Source organism: Danio aesculapii, chromosome 1 (assembly GCF_903798145.1).
Source record: "Danio aesculapii chromosome 1, fDanAes4.1, whole genome shotgun sequence".
Taxonomy (NCBI): domain Eukaryota; kingdom Metazoa; phylum Chordata; class Actinopteri; order Cypriniformes; family Danionidae; genus Danio; species Danio aesculapii.
In genome coordinates, this window is record NC_079435.1 from 52684273 (window position 1) to 52706336 (window position 22064).

The following is a 22064-nucleotide window of genomic DNA, read 5'->3' on the forward strand; positions in this document are numbered from 1 at the left end:
GGACCTGTCAGATGAATGCCGCTCACTTTAACGTTAATTTTGCCTAATAACTGTGCTTATCACTGGGTGACAAGCTGTTATAATACACTGAAAGCATTATGTAAATAATATATATAATATCAATATAATGTATTTTAAAGGCAACAACAAACTCTGTACTGCATGGAATAACAGTCCCAAGCTATAAATGCTAGCGCTCCCGTTTTTTTTCCTTCTGCATCCTGAATGTTTACAAACATAGTAATTCCTCTATAGGCCTATTGATGGAAGATTTGCAAAAAAAGTAGTAAATGTATTTTGTAGTATTTTGAAAATACAAAATACAGTATTTTATTTTGATACCGGGTGTGGCTGCTGTATTTTTTTGTTTATTTTGATTCATGTAACACTGAAGTATTAGGTGTTTTATTTTAAAATACATTTCAATGTATTTTTGCCCTTCCCTGACCCTAACCCTAATCAGGGGCCGTTAAAGCGGAATGAACCCTAAATATGCTAATTTATAAACATTGCTGACAACTGCTGGGTGTTGCTGGATTAACGGTTTAGTGAGATATTGGCCTAGGCCCACACGAAATCTGCGCGCGCAGATTTTTAGCCCATCATTAATTCTGTTTATTTACTTGAGTAAATGTGTGTAAATCGATATTTATTCAGTTTTTAAATTAATTACAGTAATATTATTGACTAATATGAACATATTCGTCTGATTTATGTACAATGCAGTTTGTACAGTAATATTTTCTGTCTTTAAGTAGATATGAGAGACTTGCTTTGTTTACCAAATAAAGTGAATCTAACAGGATTTCCATTTTAAAAATGTATTTTTTATTTCACATATTAAGGTTTTTAATTATGATACTCCCAAAATAATTCCGCTGAAATCCGCAGATTTTTAGCAATTTTTTGGCAGAAATAGCTTGTAAAACGTATTACGCTTGCGCTTCACACTCCTATCCAGTAGGTGCACTCTATTAATTGGCCTGCCAACCGCCGTTAACCCCTTAAAAAGAAGAAGGATAACATTTCCGGTTTTGTCAGGACCAAATAATCCAGACGAAGCGCCAAGCTTTAACCCGCGCGTTCGGGGTGGAATTAGAAGACAAACGTGTAAGTTTTACTGACAAAGTTATTAAAAGTAGAACAAATGAACATAAAAGCCTTTCGCACGACGCACGCTGACTTTTGGCTGACTTATGCTGACTTCGAATTCGTTTCTTGTCGTCTTGTTTACAGGATGGACAATTCAATAATTGTTTTAAGTGACGACGAGGATGAAGGCAATTTCTCAATGACCCTCAACGATTCCTCTGTGCTTATCGTTGAAAATGAGACGAAAGTAGCAGGTAATCTTCGTTATGTCAACATTTAAATATGACCAAACAAAAGAGGTAAGCGTTCAAAAGTATCACCAAGTAACCACGTTTTCTTCCATGTTATGGTAATATAATGCTTCCTTTTACGTGTAATCTAGTCATAGCATGACTTTTAAAGGCAAACACCACGCTAATTACACTTATTCACGTCGTATACCCTTTTAAAGTCTGGTGTTCCGCTAATGCTAAGCTATGAAAACATGCTAATCATTCTCGAGGTAAAGTTCGTTCGTTCAGTGACGCTCCCCATATTGTTTACCATGGTACTTTAAATATTCGATCAGAAATCTCACGTAAGACTTAAAAACAACATTAGTGCTATTTAACTGGTCGTGAACAATGTTGTACTTTGATAGTCATTAGCTGCTGATGTGATTTCCCCATTTAGAATTAACAAAATACTTTTCTGATATGTTATAAAGGAGAAAGTCCCATTGTGCTAATATAAAACCAGCTTTACCCCAGTCTAATCATTCAGTAGCATTGTCATCTTTGTGTTTGTCTTTGTTCTCTGTTCATCTTAGATGTATCCAGGCATATCGAGGAGGTGGATGAGGACTTGGCCATCACATACTCCCAAACCGCAACAGTTCTTCCACATGCTAGATATGACTGTGTTCTGCCTTTCTGGTTTGTAAAACATATATTTTTTGTAAAATATTGATAAGAAGATGACTGTTGTATTTGGTTATGAGTGTTTATTCATCATTGTGTGTTTGTGTCCTCTAGTCGAGAAGAGCAGAACGTCTCTGGAGCTCTACAAGATAATGCTAAGCACTGTGATCAGTGTTTCTGCTATATCTGTGACAAACTGGCCTCCATGGTGAGTTTACTGGCTTCACATTTTTATTTGTCATATATATACCGGATGTATGAGAAAATATATATTTTTTCTCTATAGAGACATTGGTAATAAACATTTAAAATATTTTCAAACAGTAAACATGTCAGGCTAAATAATTCAAGTGAATCATTGACTTTTGTCTTCATTATTTTCTAAAAGACGTTTCTTAAGTGTTGTAACACACTTATTAAAAAAAATATAAATAATTTTATATTGATTAATGGATTGTATTGGGTGATTCTGTGAACTGTGCAGTATAAAACTTTTTTCATTGATGCCCTTTTAATTTTTGACCCACATACCAGGCTAAAACTCTTGTGTTTGTGAAGCATTTATAAAGCATGTTATATCTCCTTGAATGTAACCGAATGTTTAATTCCTCCTGATGACTTGAAACCCACCATCAATTTGTACATAAACGAAACATGGCATAGAGAATGGGACTGCATCAACAACAAATTATATGAAATTAACCCGAAAATAAATGAAAGACATTTAGCAAATTATAATTTCGAAACCAGGCATGATCAGACGGTCTATACCAGATGTCCAATTGGACATTCTAGGTTGACACATTCATCTTTATTAAATAACGAAGAATCACCTAAATGTAATAACTGCCAGACTGCTCTTACCATCAAACATATTTTGTTGGAATGTAGAAGTTTAAATTCCATTAGACAAAATTTTTATAAGGAGAGTACTTTGATGGACATTTTTTTAAAGGTTCCACCAGAAAGAGTTTTACTTTTTTTTTTTTTTTTTTTTTTTTTTTTTTAATCAAAAATAGAACTGAAAAATCATATTTAACTTTGAAAAATTTTATTTGTAAATTTTATCTATTTATATTTTATATATTTGTCTAAGTCATTTATTTATTTATTTTATATAATACGAATTTGTTTTTATCATGTAATAGTTTAAAGCAGGGGTGTCCAAACTCGGTCCTGGAGGGCCGGTGTCCTGCAGATTTTAGCTCCAACTTGCCTCAACACACCTGCACGGATGTTTCTAGAAAGCCTAGTAAGTGCTTGATTAGCTAGCCCAGGTGTGTCTGATTGGGGTTGGAACTAAACTTTGCAGGACACCGGCCCTCCAGGACCGAGCTTGGACATGCCTGGTTTAAAGTATATCCATTTGGCCACGAAATAACCATAAGTTGCTGAAGTGGCACTAAATATGTAATAAATAAATAAATAAAGCATGTTATAAACAAATAAATGTGGCTGTTTTGTTTTAAAGTGTGACTTTTGGACCATTCCTGGCTTTTGCCACTGCAATGCCCATAAGCACAGCGTCTATTGGAAAGCCCTCCGTGACAAGTGCATGATGGGATTTCTGCATGAGCTGAACTTTACCTTTGATCCATCAGAAATGGATTCAGATCTGCGGCGTGCGGGTATTTTCTGTTTCACTTTACTAAAACTGCAGATTCTTTCTGATTCTTTTTTCGCACCTGTGCTAAGCTTACTCTTAATTTTATGTGCTTATGTTAGAGACTTTACTGCAGAAATTTGCTGGCAGTTTGGCAATGAAATATGCAAAGTTTTTGTTGGGGTATGAGAATTCCAATCAAAAGAACTGCCGCTGCTCCTGTCATCGCAGCAAAAACGCCACTACACAGAACCAGACCATAGGATGCAAAGGATGCAGTGGACACCACTTTAAAAATCTGGAGTATGAGTAAGTGGTCCTCAGTTTTATAGTATTATTTTGCTAATTGCTTTATAACATGAATAAGTAGTCAGTGCATGACTGCTTGCTGTACTAATTAGCTCTTCATTATTTTTAGTTACAATGGTGTGAGTCATCATCTCAAAATGTTTTTCAACGGAGCAAATAAAGAAAACCCAAAGACTTGTGTTGTAATGCTTTTAGGGGCAATCAAGCTTTTCATCACCCACACAGCTCCTGGGTAATAATTGAACATCCTGACCCCTTTTTTAATGTAATATGCATTCATGTAATGTGGAATTATTAATGAAACGTTATCTCTCTTGCAGAAATATGCATGCTGTTAAAGCTGTATCTGAAATAGTGTCAATGCTCCTGTGGAGGTAACGCCACAAACCTGTTTTTTGTATTAATTTTAAGTGCATTAAGAGTGCATGTTGTTGTTTTCTTCTCTTTCTCTCCTCTCTTCAAATCTTTGTTTGTCTTCTAGGTTTATGACGAAGGTGTGGACGCTTTTAGTTGAATTTACTTTTTCCAGCACATTTTTAAAGCACCTTGATTCTTTCGTCCAGAGGCTTCCAATGGCTGCAAACTGCACCTTGCCAAAAAGGTAATAGAGCAATTTCAACGTTATGGATGTGACTTTCAGTAAAAACTTAAAACATAAATGCACAAAGAAAGTATATGTTAACATTATATTGAAACATCTGTTTACATTTTCCAAAACCTCTCACTACAGAATTATGGGGTTAGAAAAATATCAACCTGACATATTTTAAAGGAGGAAAATAAACATGCGTTATGGATGTGACCAAAAATATAGTTTACAGTAAACAACATACTTTATAGAAATTCTGTGAATTAAACTGCACAACTCAAAAGAAACAATGCTCATCAAAAGGAGAAGAGTTAGCTCTCTATACAACAATAATTACTGGTTTTATTTTATTTGACATTTTTGCAATTATGAGGAAAAGGCTTCGTTTATGGATGTGACGTCTCTCCGTTATGGATACAACTGATGTGAAATTGGCACTTGTGTGACTTTGGTAAATCAAATATAATTGTTTTAAAACAAAGACAGAGCTATTTTTGAGTTTTTACAGTACTTTTTAAAATACACAAACTTAGAAAGGGTTTCGCTATATTGAAGACTTCTTTTTTTTTTTTTTTTTTTTTTTTTTTTTCTCCTCAGAGCAGGGTTGACAATTATATGAAATTGCCTAATACTCGTGTTTGAAAAAGCCATGTTCTTTGTTTTTTTGTTAGCTTGTTTCTTTTTGTAGCAGGCTGTCTGTGGGGTCTTAAAGTATTAAAAGTTGATAAATCAATTATGAGAAAATGAAGGCCCTTAAAAGGTATTAAAGTCTTAATTGCGTTTTTTTTCGAGGTCTTAAATTTAGTTAAATTTAGCGATGTCCAAAGTGTTTGACTTCACAAAAAGTATAAATATATTTATTTTCTTCCAAATATTAACAACTGCGTAATCTATCATGCGATTGGTTCGGGCTGGGGTGCGTCTGGCCAAACTGCCTGGGTGATGTTACATAATTTGCGACTTGTGGGAAGGTGATGTGACGCTCTCCACATGTAGCAAAACCATAGAGCGAAACAGGCGGGAAAATGTTCGTTTGCGGACTTCTGTTTGGAAAGACAAGTTTAAATAATGGCTGAAGCCTGTCGCTGAAAACAACCGCGTAATTTATTATTTCAAGCTTTTTTTCTTCCTAGCTTATCGGAGTTCTGTTGCATGGTTGTGCTTTGATTTATTTACTTACAACTGTTAATTAAGTTAAAGGTTTAATACTAATTAGAACTTGAAGTGGCGACGACGTCTTAAAATATTCTGAGAAGGTCTTAGTCTTAAAAGAATATTAAAATTACCTTTAGAAATCCTGCAAATACCCTGTGTAGAGTTAATCTGCTTTTGCATGCTAAAACCGCAATTTAGTTTTTTGGCCCACCCTTTATTGGTTGAGTAATGGCTGTATTATAATTATATATATTTTTTTCTTTGATTTCAGCCTGAGCGTGTTACCTTGGGATGATCCACTACTCTCTTCTGTAATGAAAGGTCAGAACATCACTGGAGAGAGGCAGCTCAAAGGTCGGAAGGTTCAGATCTTGTGTGAACATCTGACTGTAATTCAAGCAAGAGTCTGTAAACTTCAGCGGCAAAACAAGTAAAACTCTTCCCTTTATTCTACTTTTGTTTACTGCTTGTGAAGTCTTAATTAGAATGTACAAGCATCATTCTATGGAATGTATAGGTTTCTGTAAGATTCAAGTAACAGCTAATTTACAGTCTTCTATAGATGTTTGGGGCATTTTCATTCTCAGGTTAGTTTGAAGAGGAAGTTGTTTTAGTGTAGTTGGGGTCGCCACAGTGGAATGGACTGCCAACTTATCCAGCATATGTTTTATGCAGCGGACGCCCTTCTTGCTGCAACCTATCAATGGGAAACACCCATGCACTCATTAACACACTTGCACTACGGACAATTTAGCTTACCCAATTCGCCTATAACGCATATCTTTGGCTTGTGTGGTAAACCGGAGTAAACCCATGTAAACACGGGGAGAACATGCAAACTCCACACTGAAATGTGACCCAGCTGAGGCTCGAACCAGCTACCCACTGCGCCACTCCAAATAAAAGTTACACCGATAAAAGAAATCTCTTCATAAAGGCAAAATAAAGGCCTGTGCTCTTAAATCAGAGGCAACCTGATTTATTTATTTATTTATTTATTTATTTTTATTATTATTTTTTTGATCATAATGCATCATTAGCAGTTCTAAATTAGACTGTACCATTTCTTAATTTGAAACAAAAACAGAATGGTCTGACATTAGTTTGGTGGAACTTTTGGCCTACTACATAAAACCTTAATGGTCTCAAACTCTGCACAGTTTAGCTCCAACAACCTCCAACTCGCACCTGCTTAATAGTCTCTAGTAGTCTTGAACACCTTCATTTAGTTTGATCAACTGTGTTTGTTTAGGGTTGGAGCTAAACTATGCAGAGCTCTTGTAAGACAATTTTAGTATCAGTTTTGCTTAAGTTGCACACTAGTGTTGCAGGAGAGTGGAAATAGAAAGTGGCTGCTTTAAGACTGCTATTTACAGGAGTTGTAGTCCATAGAGAAGTGTATTGTTGGTAGTGTAGTTCGACTCGCATGCTGGATGATGTGAGCTAGCTGTGCAGCTAAAACAGAGGAAGAAAGTTTTATTCGGCTTTGTTTTATGTTCACTCAAGTTGTTTCACCCAGGAGCTGTTTGCACTGAACCTGACAACACGACAATAAGTAAAAGAAGGGCATGCATTGATTACTTCTGTCCGTCTCATCCTTTGCATGAGCTATTACTCTGCTGCTGGACATCGCTTAAGCGGAGAAAGTAACACTAGTTTGATCATGTATAAATATCATTATAACTATATTGTATAAATATTTTGTAACTAGGCCTACAACAACCTGACAATCAAAAACCAAATGACATGATATCACAGGCGATTGTCTTCTGAGTGCACCATACATGAATGACATCCTCATGGAGCTTGAGAAGCATACAGTACTTTATGATATATATCATTTGTAAAATAAAGACTTGCAGGTTGAAGAAACAGCATAGGAGGAGGTTGCCGCGAGCCTTGGAGCAGATGAAAAGTTTTTTTTAAAGTGTATTTGTGTATATATAGAGATATAGAGATATATAGAGATGGAGAGAGAGAGAGAGAGAGAGAGAGATGTAGTTAGAATAGACAGACTGCTTCTGCTCTCCATACACGCTGCTCACGCACTGCTTTCGCTTGCGGTGTGAAACAGGCGTTACAGCTATAAACAAAGCAGCTCTGCATTTAATAACACTACTGGAAGCAAGATGTAAAGAAAATGCCACAAACTTTTCTAAACTTTTTCAAAGTTCCTCTGAGATTTGTTCATAGAAACTCCTACTCCAATTGTAGACCAGCAAATTTATGAGAGGTCTGTCGTTTGATTTCATAAGAGATTATTAAATTAAAAATATTATTGGTGAACAGTTTTTGATATTTCCTGATTTAGAGAGATAATGTCTACTTGCATGACTGAAATGGTTATTTTAAGGATTGCAGCCAAGGGAAATTACTTGCACTTTTTATTATTATTTTTTTTTTTTACCACTTTCTGCCCAAGTTCAATACATTTTAGGGATGTTTGTTGTAAACGACAGAAAATATTGGGAAAAGGCTTTTGCAGATTGTGTCATTAAAAGGTTTGTAATTGTAATGCATGTTCTTCCTGATAATAAATCTTCTTTTTAACATTGACATCAGGTTCAGAGAGCTGGCCCGCTACCTCAAAGTTGTCCGGTGCATTAATAATCCGACGTGAGTATCCACTGCGTATCATTAATGTTGTAATAAAACAGATTATAATCGTGCGTAGTTCAGTCATTCATTGTATTTCTGTTTGTCTGGGGCTTTAGGCTGCAGAGAATGAGAGACTTGGTTCCCCTCTACCTGTGCAAGGTACAGCATTTTCAGTGCATTCTACCTTTTTGCTTTACAACAATTTCCCATTTACAGGATTATATGCTCTTTTTTAATTGTTAAGACTTAAAGGAAGTATTTTTTTTTTCTTTTTTTTTTGTAAAAATATGTGGTTCGTTTGTTGAAAATTACAACTGTCAGGACTTCCTTTATGAAAATATTCTTTCTTAAAAGGCTTATAAATTGAAGTTTATGTTAAAAGTTGTGGTATCAGACCATAGTTTGAAGTTAAGGTTTTAGTACATGCAAAAACTGAGTGAACAAGGATTATGGTAGTGTAAATTTCTTTTCGTGAATTATTTTTTTCTTCTTGCTGCTTGTGTATTAAGGTCGGAGACTACAGTGGTGCAGTCCAAACCATGTTATCCCCAATGCTCGGTGCTCCTTCCTCTGCCTCTCGACTCACACCTGCACAGTTCAGAGCTTACCTGCGGATTCTGACATCAGGTCATGCACCGGATACAACACTGCCAGAGCTTGACCCAGAGAACGGCCTTGTGATCACATCAGATCCTTTATTGAGCACTAAGTGGACGCTCATCGAAGGTACAAAACTGAAAAGAAAATGCTAAAAGAAAAAAGGTTTCACTACTACTACTACTACAACAGTGTATGATATTGATGGTAAATAAAATTTTTATCAATGTTAAATATGTTTTTGTGCCGATACCTTCACTGGTTTTAGATCTGTCATGGATAAATAACACCTAAAATAACAAGTCCTCGTCTTAGTGAGGAGTTCATTGGATTATCGTTCAAAACACCCAGTTCATTCAGAAACAAAGCAGTTATTTTTATGAATGGATTGTTGAATCATTCTGTCACATAATTTAGTTCAAAAACATAAAATCAAGAGCAAAAGCAGCTGTAATGCTGCTCTGAGACAGATGTTCTGTCCATATGGTGGCCTTCTAACTGAATTAAAGGCTTCATCACACATTGGGTGCTTTTAGACTTTCAGAGCATTCTGCAAAGTGAGGCACTTGCTATACATTTCACATTTTGAACAATTGTTTGGGATTTTCATCGTATGAATGATAAATTCAGACACTGACTAAATTACCACAAATGTTCTGCATTGGCTCTTGATTGTTGTCAGAACGCCACCATGTATAAAATGACTTTATATACTGTAAAGAACAGTCTAATAGACTTCATCATAAATTGAATGGTTTTAGACTTTCAGGAGATGTTTTTTATATTTTTTATTAATATAACTCTGATTTTTATCATATGAATGATAAATGCAGACCCTAAATTAACTTTGGAACAAACATGACTTCACATCTTAAGATAACATGTAACATTGGTTTCAGGGAAATAAAAGCATACAAATTAAAAGAGAATTTGTAGAACTTTTTTTTATTAATTTTTTTTTTATAAAACTCCTAAAGACGGTCTTTGGCTGAATCAGCTTGCATAAGGAAAACATGGACATCTAATACAGAAATGCCAGTTTCCATAAGTGATGAGTTTGTCAAATATAGCACTTGTTTTCTCTCCCTGTTTTGTAATCCACCAGTCTGTACAGTACAAGATTGAAGATGCTGCTGACTTTTTAGCTAAGAAACCAATAACTTTTTTTGTTACTTAGAAATGTAATGCTTAATTTCTCTGTGCCTTCATTAAAGGTGCAAATTCCTTCAAGAGTATGGAGGTGCTGAAGTTTGCGCTGAGGGTTCTGGACTGCAACAGCACTGTTTTTGCAGATGTAAGTATAAAATGTATGTACATAAAACGCCAAAGTGAATTTTACAAGGGATTTTTGCAGAGAAAAATGTGTTATTTGAAAGCCACAAAGCATGCTCCTAGAACACAACAGGCCTTTTTTTTTTTTATTTATTTTTTATATATATTATTTTTTTATTATATATATATATTTTTTAAACAAACTACTAAATGCACCTTTGTTTTGCTGATTTGGCTGAAAGCGTGTTTTGGGTATCGGTTCAGCACTGAGGTTAAATGCAATTTGTTTTTCAAATATCACTTAGTGCATCTTTAAGACTTGCCATGTTAAATTTGTTGCAGGATGCTAAATAAATAAATGTATATTATTATTTTTTTTTTTATTTTGTATCATGTCAGAGGCAGCATCAAAACATGTTGTGATGCATCTTTTTTAAACTTATTGAATAACCTACTGCATTTGCATTACGTTTGATCTTGGATGATCCGAACCAATCCAAATCACCGCGCTCTTACAGCTAAATAGGTGAGATCAAAATGATTTCAAACAAGACTTGATGCAACAACAGTGTGGCGCAGCACAGGATTTGCTGGTGACTTCAGGTTCTTGCCGTTATCCTTGACCCACGGGACTGCCGCAAAATGGATATAATATACACGGAGGAAATGAAATGATATTTATCTACGCACGAAAGAAACAAGGATGCATTGAAGTCCTTTCAGATGGGAGGCAGATGGAGGACTCGCTGCCCGCATGTGACTGTTTCAATGCGGTGAAGTGATGTTTTTGTGCAGTTGAGCGCGACGCAGCTTCAGATCCAATCATCACAAAAGTAATCATCGACAGTGTCACATTTGTATTTAATAAGATCTAACACAACGTTGTGCTTGCCTTGGCATGTGTTTGTTTTCTGATAGAAGTTTCATTTTAGACATGGCTGCGGCGAGTCTGCAATAGCTCTAATATTAAATGGCCTATTTGACCTAAAACTTTTCACTTAGCTCAGTAAAATGTTCTTTGAGAAGTTAATCTGTTCAATAATTCTTTAATGCCAAAACGAATGGTAAAATACAAATTGTAATTGAACTTTAATATAGGCTAGTTTAAATAAATAAAATATTTTAATAGCCTACATAAATATAGGCCTTAAATATTTTAAAATTAAATAAATAGGTTATATTCTGAAATGCGTGTGTCCGTGTTTATAATTCCATTAAACAGAAGGCAGGTATTTATATTCCATGTATTTGAAGGAGCAGTCAATGCATGCACTAAAAAAGGCTAGCCACATTAAAACCTAAAAAGGCTATTGATAACTTGTATAAAAAAAAACTTATTTGTGAAAGCAAGAGAATCTTGCAGGAGTTCTGTTATAAAGGAGTCTCAAATTACCCACGACCCCAACACGTTTTATTCCAGAACATTTGAGCTTGTTTCAGAGTTTTCATTTAAGTTGTTTAATTTTTAAAAATCATTTTATTTAACTTGTTTAATTAAATCCAGTTTTGTTATTCAGCCTATTATTTTTATGCGAACTAATTTGTGGCTGTGCCATCACGTGCAGCTCGCGCTTCAACTACTGCTGCTGAGACTGAGAGAGAGCGCAAGAGAGCAATCGAAATGATTTTTTTTGTCCAAAGTGTCAGTCAAGTGATGTTGATGTGACCAGCTGAAGCTGTTAAATTATTTGCAGTTTATTTATTATTAATGATGATAATTTAATGTAATACTATTAATTTTATTCAATACTGCAATTAAAACCTGTAATAGGTCTACATCAATGCGAAACGAGCTAAATATCATCTTTAAAATAGTCATGTTTCAGCTCTTGGCGATATCTTTGTCTGTCTTCGATACACAAAACTATGGTCCGTCAGCATGAACCCTATTTATCTCTTCAGATCTGCTGCCTTTTATAACAGATGTCTATATTTGTTTTTAGTCAGAATGCTGGGTGTATCTGCTTAGCGTTGTCAGTTCCAGCTTTATTACTCCAGAAGGACTGGTTGTTGGTGCATTGTTTGCCGAGCCTGACATCAACTTTCAAACGGTGAGAAGGTTTATTTTTTTTGCAGGGAAAGGTTGGAGAACATGCATGCATGTTATGATGGACACTGATAATTTTGTGTTTCTGTGCAGGTGACCAGAAAGTCTGCCAATGCAATTCTCGAGGAGCTGACAAGTACATCGCGCATACAGGTCCCCAAATCATTTGATATTGTGAGTTCAAATTAATAGCTTTTTTTGTGTGTGTGTGTGTGTGTGTGTGTGTATTGTTTTATTTATTTATTTTTTTGGGATCAAATCCTTTTATTGGTGTGTGTATATATAAAGCGGGATGTTTGAAGTATAATATAACCTGTGTGTGTATATATAATGATGACAAATGAGATGTGAAATTTCTATGGTTTACACAGGCTTCTGTCTATAAAATAACTTTTTGTGCAATCAAGTTAAAGGGATAGTTCACTTAAAGCAATTTAGTTTATTTTGGTGAACATAAGATACTTTGAATGTCTTCCATAGTAGGAAAAACAAATACTGTGGAATTGAGTGGTTACAAGTGATCAGCTTTCTTCAGAATATCTGATTTTCTGTTCCATTGAAGAAACTCAAGGTTTAAAACATTTTGAGGGCGAGTAAATAGTGAGATAATTTGAACTATCCCTTTTAATGCACACACAAATCTACATGGCACAAAGATTAGATCTCATACTTTAATTTTAAAGATGCATTAATTTTCTAGCCTCTGATTAAATATCATTAATTATCTAGCCACCTAAATAAATGACAATTAAAAATGCTCTGGGTAAGATCAGATCATTTACATATAATACAGCCTCCTTATTGCAGCATGATGTGATGTGTTTTTTTTTCCCGCCATATTCCTCTTTAGGGTTATCCTGACCAGGCTAGACTGCTGTTGGCCGTTCAGGCTTTGACACTGCGTATATTCTACTCACAACTCAGCCCCATCCTCAGCGTCATCACGGTTTTTAGGGTGCCTATTTTCTCTAGATCTTTTTAGACTTCCATGCACAGTTATTATGGCATTACTGATCTTTTGTACATTTTGCCTTCAGTTGAACCACTGGGCGCTTCATTGGTTCTTCAACAGTCTTCTGGCAAAGCCTAATATTCTGCAATATGTCCTCTCCTGCCTGCTGGAAGAACTGTCTCACGAACCCTATGAGAGGTTAGCCTGTATGCTCATACTCATTTACTCAAACTGAACAAGCATGCTTAACATGTATTTGCGCTATACATATGTTTCAGAAAATTGAGCGAAAACGATCACTCCCTGGTTGCCTACTTCCTCTGCATGTTCTTCCTGGAAAACAGCTTGCTTCTAGATGCCACGTCCTATCCCATCAGTGGTCTGCTTGCAACTTGGGATGAGTAAGAAGCAGCAGCGCTTAATACCAGAATACCTATTGTTTAAGATGTGCCAGTACTAAAAGTTGTTTTTAAGATGTTTATGCATAAATATTTAGTCTTAATATAATGTTGGAATTGACCCTTCTCAAAGCCCCAGTTTCACTGTCCATTTACATTTAAAATTTAGTCATTAGCAGATGCTTTTGTCCAAAGAGACTTTCAATTGAGGTATTCAGCTAGGACTGAGCAATATTGCAAACAATTTATTACGATATTATTCAATATTGATAATTATTGAATCATTTTTTAAACATTTTTAGGAATTTTTAACCACTTTATTTAAATTTACCAACATTAATAATAATACTAATAATATTAAGGCAAATAGTTTTATACTCGTATTTAAATAAAATGTTTTTTCATAATAAAATAAACATAAGTGTTAAAGAGACTCTTAAACAGTGTTACAAAGCGTGAATGCTGAACTATCAAAGCAAATTTAAGGTGTGAATAAAAATAATGATACAGTAAACCTCAAACTCTGCAAACGAAACAAATTATGATCATTAAATCTGAGCTTTCAAGTGAAGTAATCAACCATCATTATTCAAATGCATGCTGCAACATTACAAATCGTTAATTTTTAAAGTTGAATGACTTTATTACCCCCTTTAGCTCAATTACCATGTTTGTAAACATTCTGGATGCGCGTGCAGGGAGATGGCAGAAAGAAACCGGGAGCACTAGCATTTACAGCGAGGGAATGACACTTGATTCACAAACACACCATCTTGGCAACTTGAACAAGACTAATGAATCTATGAATGTATACAAGACAGTAAAGATTAAATTCATTGTTTATCTGGGCCCATAGATTTAATTGCTCACCTCACCAGTCCTCCTCATAAGTCCTCAGATGGTTCACTAGTTTATGGAGATGTGATGTGACAACCAAAGTTTTGTAGGCTGTCCAATAACAGAAACATTTAGCTAATCAGTCTCGAGTTCTCTCATTTTCTTTTAGCAAGATCAAAACGGCACTCTTGATTGACAGTGGAATATATGCACAGCTAATGTTCAGTCACCAGTAAACTTCCAGTGAAAGCTTAATGTGACTAATTTCTATTTTATAATGGTCCTTTTACAGCATTGATGCTGTAATGTAATACATTTAGTTAAACTTAAGCATTCATTTAGTTGTTCGTAAAACAAGATGAAAGACAGCGTAGACTAGAGCTGTCAGCAGCAGCAGGCGAGTGCAGAAACTCCAATACTGGGGTAAAATATATTTTTAAAAAATTGGCAAGGGGAAAAGAGAATTTAATGCAGTGCTTCTTGTCCGGTCTGAGACTCACTTTAAGTCGTACATCTTTCAGGCAGTGAAGATCACTGAAAACAGATCTTAAACATGTCGATATTGTAATGAAAAGAGTGCACTGGAAGCACTTGGGCTGGCTGGCTGACTGAAAATTGAAAGTCAGAGTGCATATACCCCATTGAGTCCGCTGTCCACACAAATTTACCCATTCCATTCACTTCTCTAGGTTTTAAGAAGAGATAAAACTGTATGCCCAGCCTTTCTGCTTGCCTGATGTCTCTCATACGAGCACATTTTCACAATTATCCATGTTAATCATGGATGTTTCTCTACTATCCCCTAGTTAGTCTAGCTGTTCTATTTGTTGGAGAAAGCGGCACACAGTGATGGGGCAGAGAATATCTGCGTTATGATTGGCCGACTCGCCTATCAATCAAACAGCTGTGAAGGGTCAATTCCATTGGTTGGTGTGGATGATGCACATTTAAATATGCAGGTTCTATAAAAAACAAACGGTCTGGGATAAAACCTTGAATGTCATTATAAAGCGCTTTAGCAGTTTGATAATTTTGCTAAAATAAACGCCATGAACTTTGAAGTTTAAAAAATGCATCCTTTTTGATTTCAGATCACACAACCCTTGGCAAATACGCTTGAGGCTGCATCTTGAATGCAATGTAAGATCTTTTGCATTACATCAATTCTATACTTCATTAAAGTGTAATAGTTTAGATCTCAATAACCCGTGTGTTCTGTTCTCTCCTGCAGGTTGCAAGACTCACTCAAGAAAAACGCCAAATCCTGCAGCTCATCCAACGCCTAGGAAAATAACCCTCACCAACATCCTGAAGAGAAGAATATTTATGGTTTTAATTGTAGTTAAGAGAAATTTTTTGTTTCTTAGATTTTTAATAAGGCTGATTGTTATTTGCACAGTTATATTCAGCAAACAGAACCTTTTGCAAGTCTTTGAACATTAGCGGTATTGTAAATAAATAGCAAAGATTGAAATGCAACACTGATATAAAGCGGTTCAATATTGCTTTGTTATACAGTAGCTCATTTAAGCTTGTGAACTATTGCATTTCTCAGGGAATTTTTCACAAGTAATTAGGCCATAATATTACTGTATAAATGCCTTTTTATAAACAAGATATCACAACATGCAGAAACTGTAAATATTATAAAGTTGAGCAAAACCGCTTTGTGTTTACAATCAAAGCCAAGTATAACTCCATTACATTGCACAAATCTTTGAGTAGTTTTTGTGAATTACTCTTTCAAAGTTTGAAGATGGATGTTGTGGTGTAACTGAATAGGAGCACATTGGGAGTAACCTTCATGAAGTGCAGTTTAATGAGCTCAGATAAATAGCGGAGGATTTTCTTGTCATCACCGTGAAGTTCAGAAAGAAAACATTCTGTCCCTGAGCTTCCCTGGGGCCTGCTGGGTGAATGGTGACCATGTGAGAATGTTAAGAGGAATGCTTTGGTGACGAGCTTGCTTTGCACACTTTGAGCGAATGTGAAGTAGGTGTTTCCACGTTTAAAGAGGCTCCTTGGTTCCACCAGCTGGTTGATGAGAGAACCACTGTAGGTCGGGCAGTGAAGTGTTTTTTGATCCACATCTAGGATGCTGAGGTACCGGCTGTAATGGCCCAGGCAGTGAGGCATTCTTGTGTGATTAAAACTGCACATCCTGAGTTAAGACAAAACAAACAAGTTGTTTAAGAGACTTGGTGTGACAGCTGGTTTAATTGTACTGAAACAGTGGCCTCAGTCGTGAAATGTGTAAAACCAATCCTAAATTTGATCTGATTTCTCGGATATGCATAAGTGTGGTTCATGAGAACAACCGGCATGTGCCTCTTTCAGATGTGAAATCTTCAGATTGCAAATGATCTTGACAGTCAAATAGTTTTACATTTGCAGTGTGAAGTGTGCTACATTTAACTGTAATGCTGTGTGATTAAGCTGATTCTATTTCTATTCTATTCCTTTCTATTTTTGTAGGCTAGATTACATTTTCCTTTTATTACTAATATTACTACAGATAATACTATAAATAATACACTACTAATTCATTTTTGCCATATGTCAAATACATATACCACCTCATTCTGATACAAGAGGGTTGTATAAATTCTTTAAACTTTGAGGGTGTTACACACTTTCAAATCAGAGAGCCTTTCAATCTTTGACATGGGGTTTTGTCTTGTACTCTGGAATAAAGTCTGCACATGAATATGCATATTTTATAAATGAGGCTGCAAACTTTTCCCTTAAGGCTGATTTATACTTCTGCGTCAAGTGTACGCATATGGTCTGGCACAGCCTTCGTGCGGTCACATAGCCCTTGCCGTGGCTGATGCAAGCCTCTCAAAAAATGTAACTAAGCATCACAATGATGTGTAGACCAAGCTCTGTGATTGGTCGACTTTGTACCGGTGACAAGTGTGGGCGGTGCTGAGAACCCGATGGAGAGTGTTTACAAGTGTCGAGTCATGTAAAGGAGCTACAGATGGAAACTTGTTTTGTGTTTACCTTATGATTAAAGTTGTTGCATGGCTGCCGGTTTCGGCCTCTGAATGAGTGAGTTTTAGCTGCTTGTACATGCAAGATAGCAAAAAAACAACATCCGTGAAAAAACATGACACAGAGAAACGACCTATTGCCAGCTAGTGTTTCGGAAGTGTTATTGCAGAGCAACACAAACACAGGAAGCAGAAGTATAATTCTGGACTATGTGCAAGGCAGGTGCTGTGGGTCACGCCGATCACTCGATGGAGAAGTATGAATCAGCCTAGTGTTTTATCAGTGCACTCCCACACACATTTAACAGTTGCTGTATCGTTTAAGGGCTGATTTATACTTCTGCTACGAGTGATCGCCGTGACCCACGGTGCATGCCTTGCTTGTTGCCGTGCATTTATACTTCTGTGTCCTGTTTGTGTTGCTCTGCAATAACACTTCCGAAATGCTAGCTGGCAGTAAGTTTTTTCTTTTGTGTCAAGTTTCTTCGCTGGTGTTTTTGTTTTTTCTGAACGTTTTTTACCTTAATGTAGAAGTAGCTATAAAACGCTAATTTTGAAGCGGGAACCGGCGAATGTGGAACAACTTTAAGGTAAACGCAAAACAAAAGTTTCAAACTTGAGCTCTTTCATGGGACTTGTCTCTTGTAAACACGCTCCGACGGGTTCATGTGCCGACCAATCACAAAGCTTGTGCTACTTGTCGTTGCGATGTGTAGTTACATATTTTGAGAGGTGTGCATCAGCGTCAGCCATGGAGAGGGCTGTGCGACTCCGCAAAGGATGTGTTGGAGCATATGCGAGCGCTTGACGCAAAAGTAAATCAACCATAAGCAACCATAAACATAAGTGTTTTTCAACCACGTTCCTGGAGGACTGCCAGCTCTGCACAATTTCCATGTCTCCCTAACCAAACACACCTGATTCAGGTCATTAGCAGACTGAAAGACCTGTAATTGATGTGACAGACAAAGGAATGTGGTTGAGAAACACTGATTTAAGCCCTTTAACAAATTAATGAACTATATACTATACTAACAACTCAGGTTTCATTGTGTACTAAGGGCAATGGAAAATGAAAAGTTGCTGTTTTCTAGGTCAGTATGGCTAGACTGTCCTCATTCTGGAGTAATAATAAAGGAATGTGTGGCTGTTCTATGGCTGCAGCAGATGCAGTGATTTTTACACAGCATTTGAAAATAGTCCCTAGCAATGCAGGAAGTGTGCGCTGGTCACGCTGCAGAATATCATTGTGTCTGCTGCAGCCATAAAAGTTCCTCTATTTTGTAGATGCGTAATAGATGTTACCTGTCAAAGCCAATGAGTTTCCAGTTGAGCAGGTCTGTAAGCTGCAGTGGTGTTGTAGTCCAAGGCTGAATGCTGTCTCTGTATCTACTCAGGTGTGGTAGGTACACGGACAGTGCTGTAACCAGTCGTCTCACAGCAGCCTCCTCACTGCCTAGTACCACCATTGTCCGGCCACTTAGAAGGCTAAACACTGCATGCACTGCAAAGGGAAACTGTCGCATGAACTGAAGTGCTGCCCTCCCTACTCTGCCACGTCTCCGTCTGGTACCACCTTCTCTTTTGTCATTGGGAAGACACGCAGGGAAAGTGCATTCAGAGGTTGTGGAGGCAGTGGTGCTCCGATAGCTGAAGCAGTCTGATAAATCATCAGGTACTGTCCGGCTGGGCTCATCTAACAACAACAGAGGGACTGATTCTGTTGCATGACAAGAGTCATGAAATCTGGTTTCTTCCAGAGTCAAAGGACAGTCAGGTGGGGTCACAGTGACCGATGGATGTGGTATTTTCATATATGCGCTTCCATGATCTTCAGAGATCTTTCCCTGACCATAAATACAGTTTTCATTTTTGTCTTCTTGATACAGAGACATGTTTTTCTCATCAAACTCTTGCTCTGGGCTTTCTTCATCAATTGCGCAGGGGTATGAGGCACGCAGTTCTTCAGGTAAGATGGATTCTGTTATGCAAAGCACTTCAATGCTATCTTCACTGCAAGTTCGTCTTGTAGGTACCCTTCCTTGCTTTAGACCTTCTAGTGCAGTGGCACTGGACAAAGGTGGAGGTCTGTACATTGCTGTATCTACTGGTGTACTTGCACCGTGGGATCTAAAGGATCTCTCTGTTCCTAAGACCTCAATACTGTCTCCACTGCTAATACTGGTTTTCATCAAATTTGAGACACTTTCCACATTTCCTTGACAATCTTGAGCTGAAATAATCTTCTCACCTTCCGTTTCAGCCTCTGTTGGGGACTTGTCTGCTATCTGGGGTTGGTTGTCCTCTGAAAGTGTGTTTAAAGAGCTATGTAGAGCTTGAGATTGGCTGGATCCACCCAACTCAAGTTTGATTGGCACCATTTCAACACATGAGGCATACGACTCGAGACTGACCGGTCCACTTAGAGTTGAGGGTGCAGGAAGAAAGGATGGTTGCTGGATTGAGTTTTGCCCAATCTGTAACCCTACCTCATCATCTAAGTCACATGGATCCTCAAACAAGAAATTAGTAGATTGAGGTTGCGGAGGAGATTCCGGCAGAGTTGTTGGGTGTAGAGATAGCAGGCATCACCTCTGAATGTCCTCTCAATGGAGTACAGTTGCTGCAGTGCCTGTTGGTAGAAGTAGTCGTCACACAATTCCTCAAGAGTTTTCAGACGCTTGTCAAATCGGTTGGATGACGTGGAGTTAATCTGCTGCAGAGTATGTGAGGGTGTGTTTGTGTAAGTAAAAACACTGCATTCTAGCATTGGCCCAGCAAACTGGCTGTCCAGGTCAAGGTCAAAAGTCTGAGGGAGGTCATCGGGTTCATAAGGGGAGTACTCTGAGTCTCTAAGCTTCCTGGTTGGGTAACAAGTGACCTGTTTTAGAAGGCTTTTATAGTCTTGAATTAGTTTTTCTACACTGGCCAACTCATCGTTTTTGTTAGCCAAAGGGATTGGACATGATCCTTTATCATGTTTGTCATTTCTTTGTTTCCCATACGGTTCATGTTCAAAATGTGACCTATTCTCATTTTCAAGCTTTACTTCCACTTTTCTTGAATTCCCACATCCGTCTTTCTCTTGCACTGTTATTTCATCTTTGTGAGATGATTTCTTGTTCAGTTTTACATCATCTGCATTTCTGTCAAATGAATGTAAACCATTTAATATTGGTTCCCTTTCACTGCTGCACTTTACAGACACATTTAACTCTTTCAGTAACACGACTCTTGTATACTCCAAATCTCTTAGCTTTACCTCCAGTTCATTCGCAAAGTTCTTCCTGTTTCCAGTTTTCAGACATTCAGAGACTTTGTTGAATTCTGCGGAAATCCGCTGGAATTGTTGAATGATTTTATTTTCGTCAGACGACACATAGGCAAGACAAAGAGGCCGCACAAAACCTCGAGCCTCCAGGTCGTAGAGCGTCAGGTGGTGCACATATGCAAATACTCCTTCTCTCGAATCCGCTAAAACCACCTTTGAATCTTCTACAAAGTTCAGCTTGAAGCAGCCGTAACCTGGCGAGCCGGCCAGTGAAGTCTGATAGTCCACTGACATGATCCGGAGAGAGAAGTAGTTCAAATCAAATGTCCCACAAGCTTTGGTTTCAGAAGGAACTGTAAGTAAGGGCTGGGGCCCAACTTGTTCTGAAAACTCTGATATAAGGATGAAATCCTTCTTAAACTTGGCACCAGATATCTTAGACCATGGGGTGGCATCCCCAGTGTATGGATACATGGGCACAGACAGATCTTCGGGAAGTACGGAAGGGTCTTCGGCTATTTCACTGAAATCTGTTTCTTTGGTGAAAGCCACCAAATCTGGAGAGCCAATCATGGTGGCACAAATTGTAAACAAACCGGACAGGGGTGTAAAAAGTATTATGAAATGATATTCAGGTAAAGGTATGAGGACTGTCAATAAATAATTATTATATATTTAATTACCTCAAAGTCTTCAGCAAGGCAATTAATGCCTTCATTTATAAATAAGCAACATTTAAAGAACATTTAAATTATAATTTTTAGATAAATAAACATACTTGACTGGCTGTTAAACTACTACAAACAGTGAAAAGATATTTAAGGATCAACAGATAAGATGAACCCAAGTACGTACTTCCTAATAAATAAATATTTTGATGTCAATAATTTAAAATCATGAATGTATTAGGATTTAATCGCGTATAAAGTAATACTTAAACGATGACTAATAAATAACTGACCACTCACATACTGTACACCCCTGGAGCCGGTATATCCACTGCAAACTGATCCAGAGCAGGAGGTCTGACTACTGCGTATACACATCCAAACACTAAACTGATCTATCGCCTTATCAAACTAGAACACCAACTTCTTTAAAACCACAACAAGCGTAAAATGATCCAGTTTCCTCCGCTTTATAAATGTCATGCCTGACCCACCGCAGACACCACATGACGTAAACGCAGTCACGAAAATATAGTCCGTTTAGATTAATATACGAAAGTTTTAAAGCAAAGATAAACTTGCCGAGGGACGCGGGAGAGCTGAAGTTCACGTCAGTACACGTTTACTCATTTTTGTAAGTTTCCTTCAGTCGTTATTGAGGAGTAAACAAACATTTAAGCGCTTTACGGAGAGCAGTAACACTAGCAGCCTTTGCCATAGTTAGCCATGTGACACCTCTGCTGGCCGGGGGAGTGATCTGATCCAGCTCAATCTCTGCTCG

The 22064-nt window shown here is 37.2% G+C and overlaps 2 protein-coding genes across 2 annotated transcripts; one reads left to right on the plus strand and one right to left on the minus strand.

The window, feature by feature from the left end:
• Window positions 1-1023: 1023 nt before the first annotated feature.
• On the plus strand, window positions 1024-16067 carry zgc:112980 (uncharacterized protein LOC503706 homolog). The gene is made up of 21 exons (XM_056462728.1): window positions 1024-1110; window positions 1237-1346; window positions 1901-2006; window positions 2106-2199; window positions 3463-3619; window positions 3717-3903; window positions 4013-4135; window positions 4224-4277; window positions 4385-4504; window positions 5919-6077; window positions 8210-8263; window positions 8362-8404; window positions 8755-8971; window positions 10057-10136; window positions 12058-12165; window positions 12255-12335; window positions 13012-13116; window positions 13199-13311; window positions 13392-13514; window positions 15440-15488; window positions 15580-16067. The coding sequence occupies exons 2-21, from the start codon at window positions 1238-1240 to the stop codon at window positions 15640-15642; spliced, it is 2145 nt and encodes a 714-aa protein (XP_056318703.1). The 5' UTR covers window positions 1024-1110; window position 1237; the 3' UTR covers window positions 15643-16067.
• On the minus strand, window positions 15935-22029 carry smcr8b (Smith-Magenis syndrome chromosome region, candidate 8b). The gene is given in 3 exon segments (XM_056462720.1): window positions 15935-16509; window positions 18650-19880; window positions 19883-22029. Coding segments are annotated over 3 exon segments (2955 nt in total). The 5' UTR covers window positions 21189-22029; the 3' UTR covers window positions 15935-16091.
• Between the last annotated feature and the right edge of the window lie 35 nt (window positions 22030-22064).

Excerpts from the sequence above, each read along its gene's own strand:
- zgc:112980 (XM_056462728.1), top strand. The coding sequence starts at position 1,238 with ATGGACAATTCAATAATTGTTTTAAGTGACGACGAGGATGAAGGCAAT. Across the intron at positions 13,117-13,198 it reads GCGTCATCACGGTTTTTAGG|TTGAACCACTGGGCGCTTCA; the intron begins GTGCCTATTTTC and ends TTTTGCCTTCAG. Across the intron at positions 13,312-13,391 it reads TCTCACGAACCCTATGAGAG|AAAATTGAGCGAAAACGATC; the intron begins GTTAGCCTGTAT and ends CATATGTTTCAG.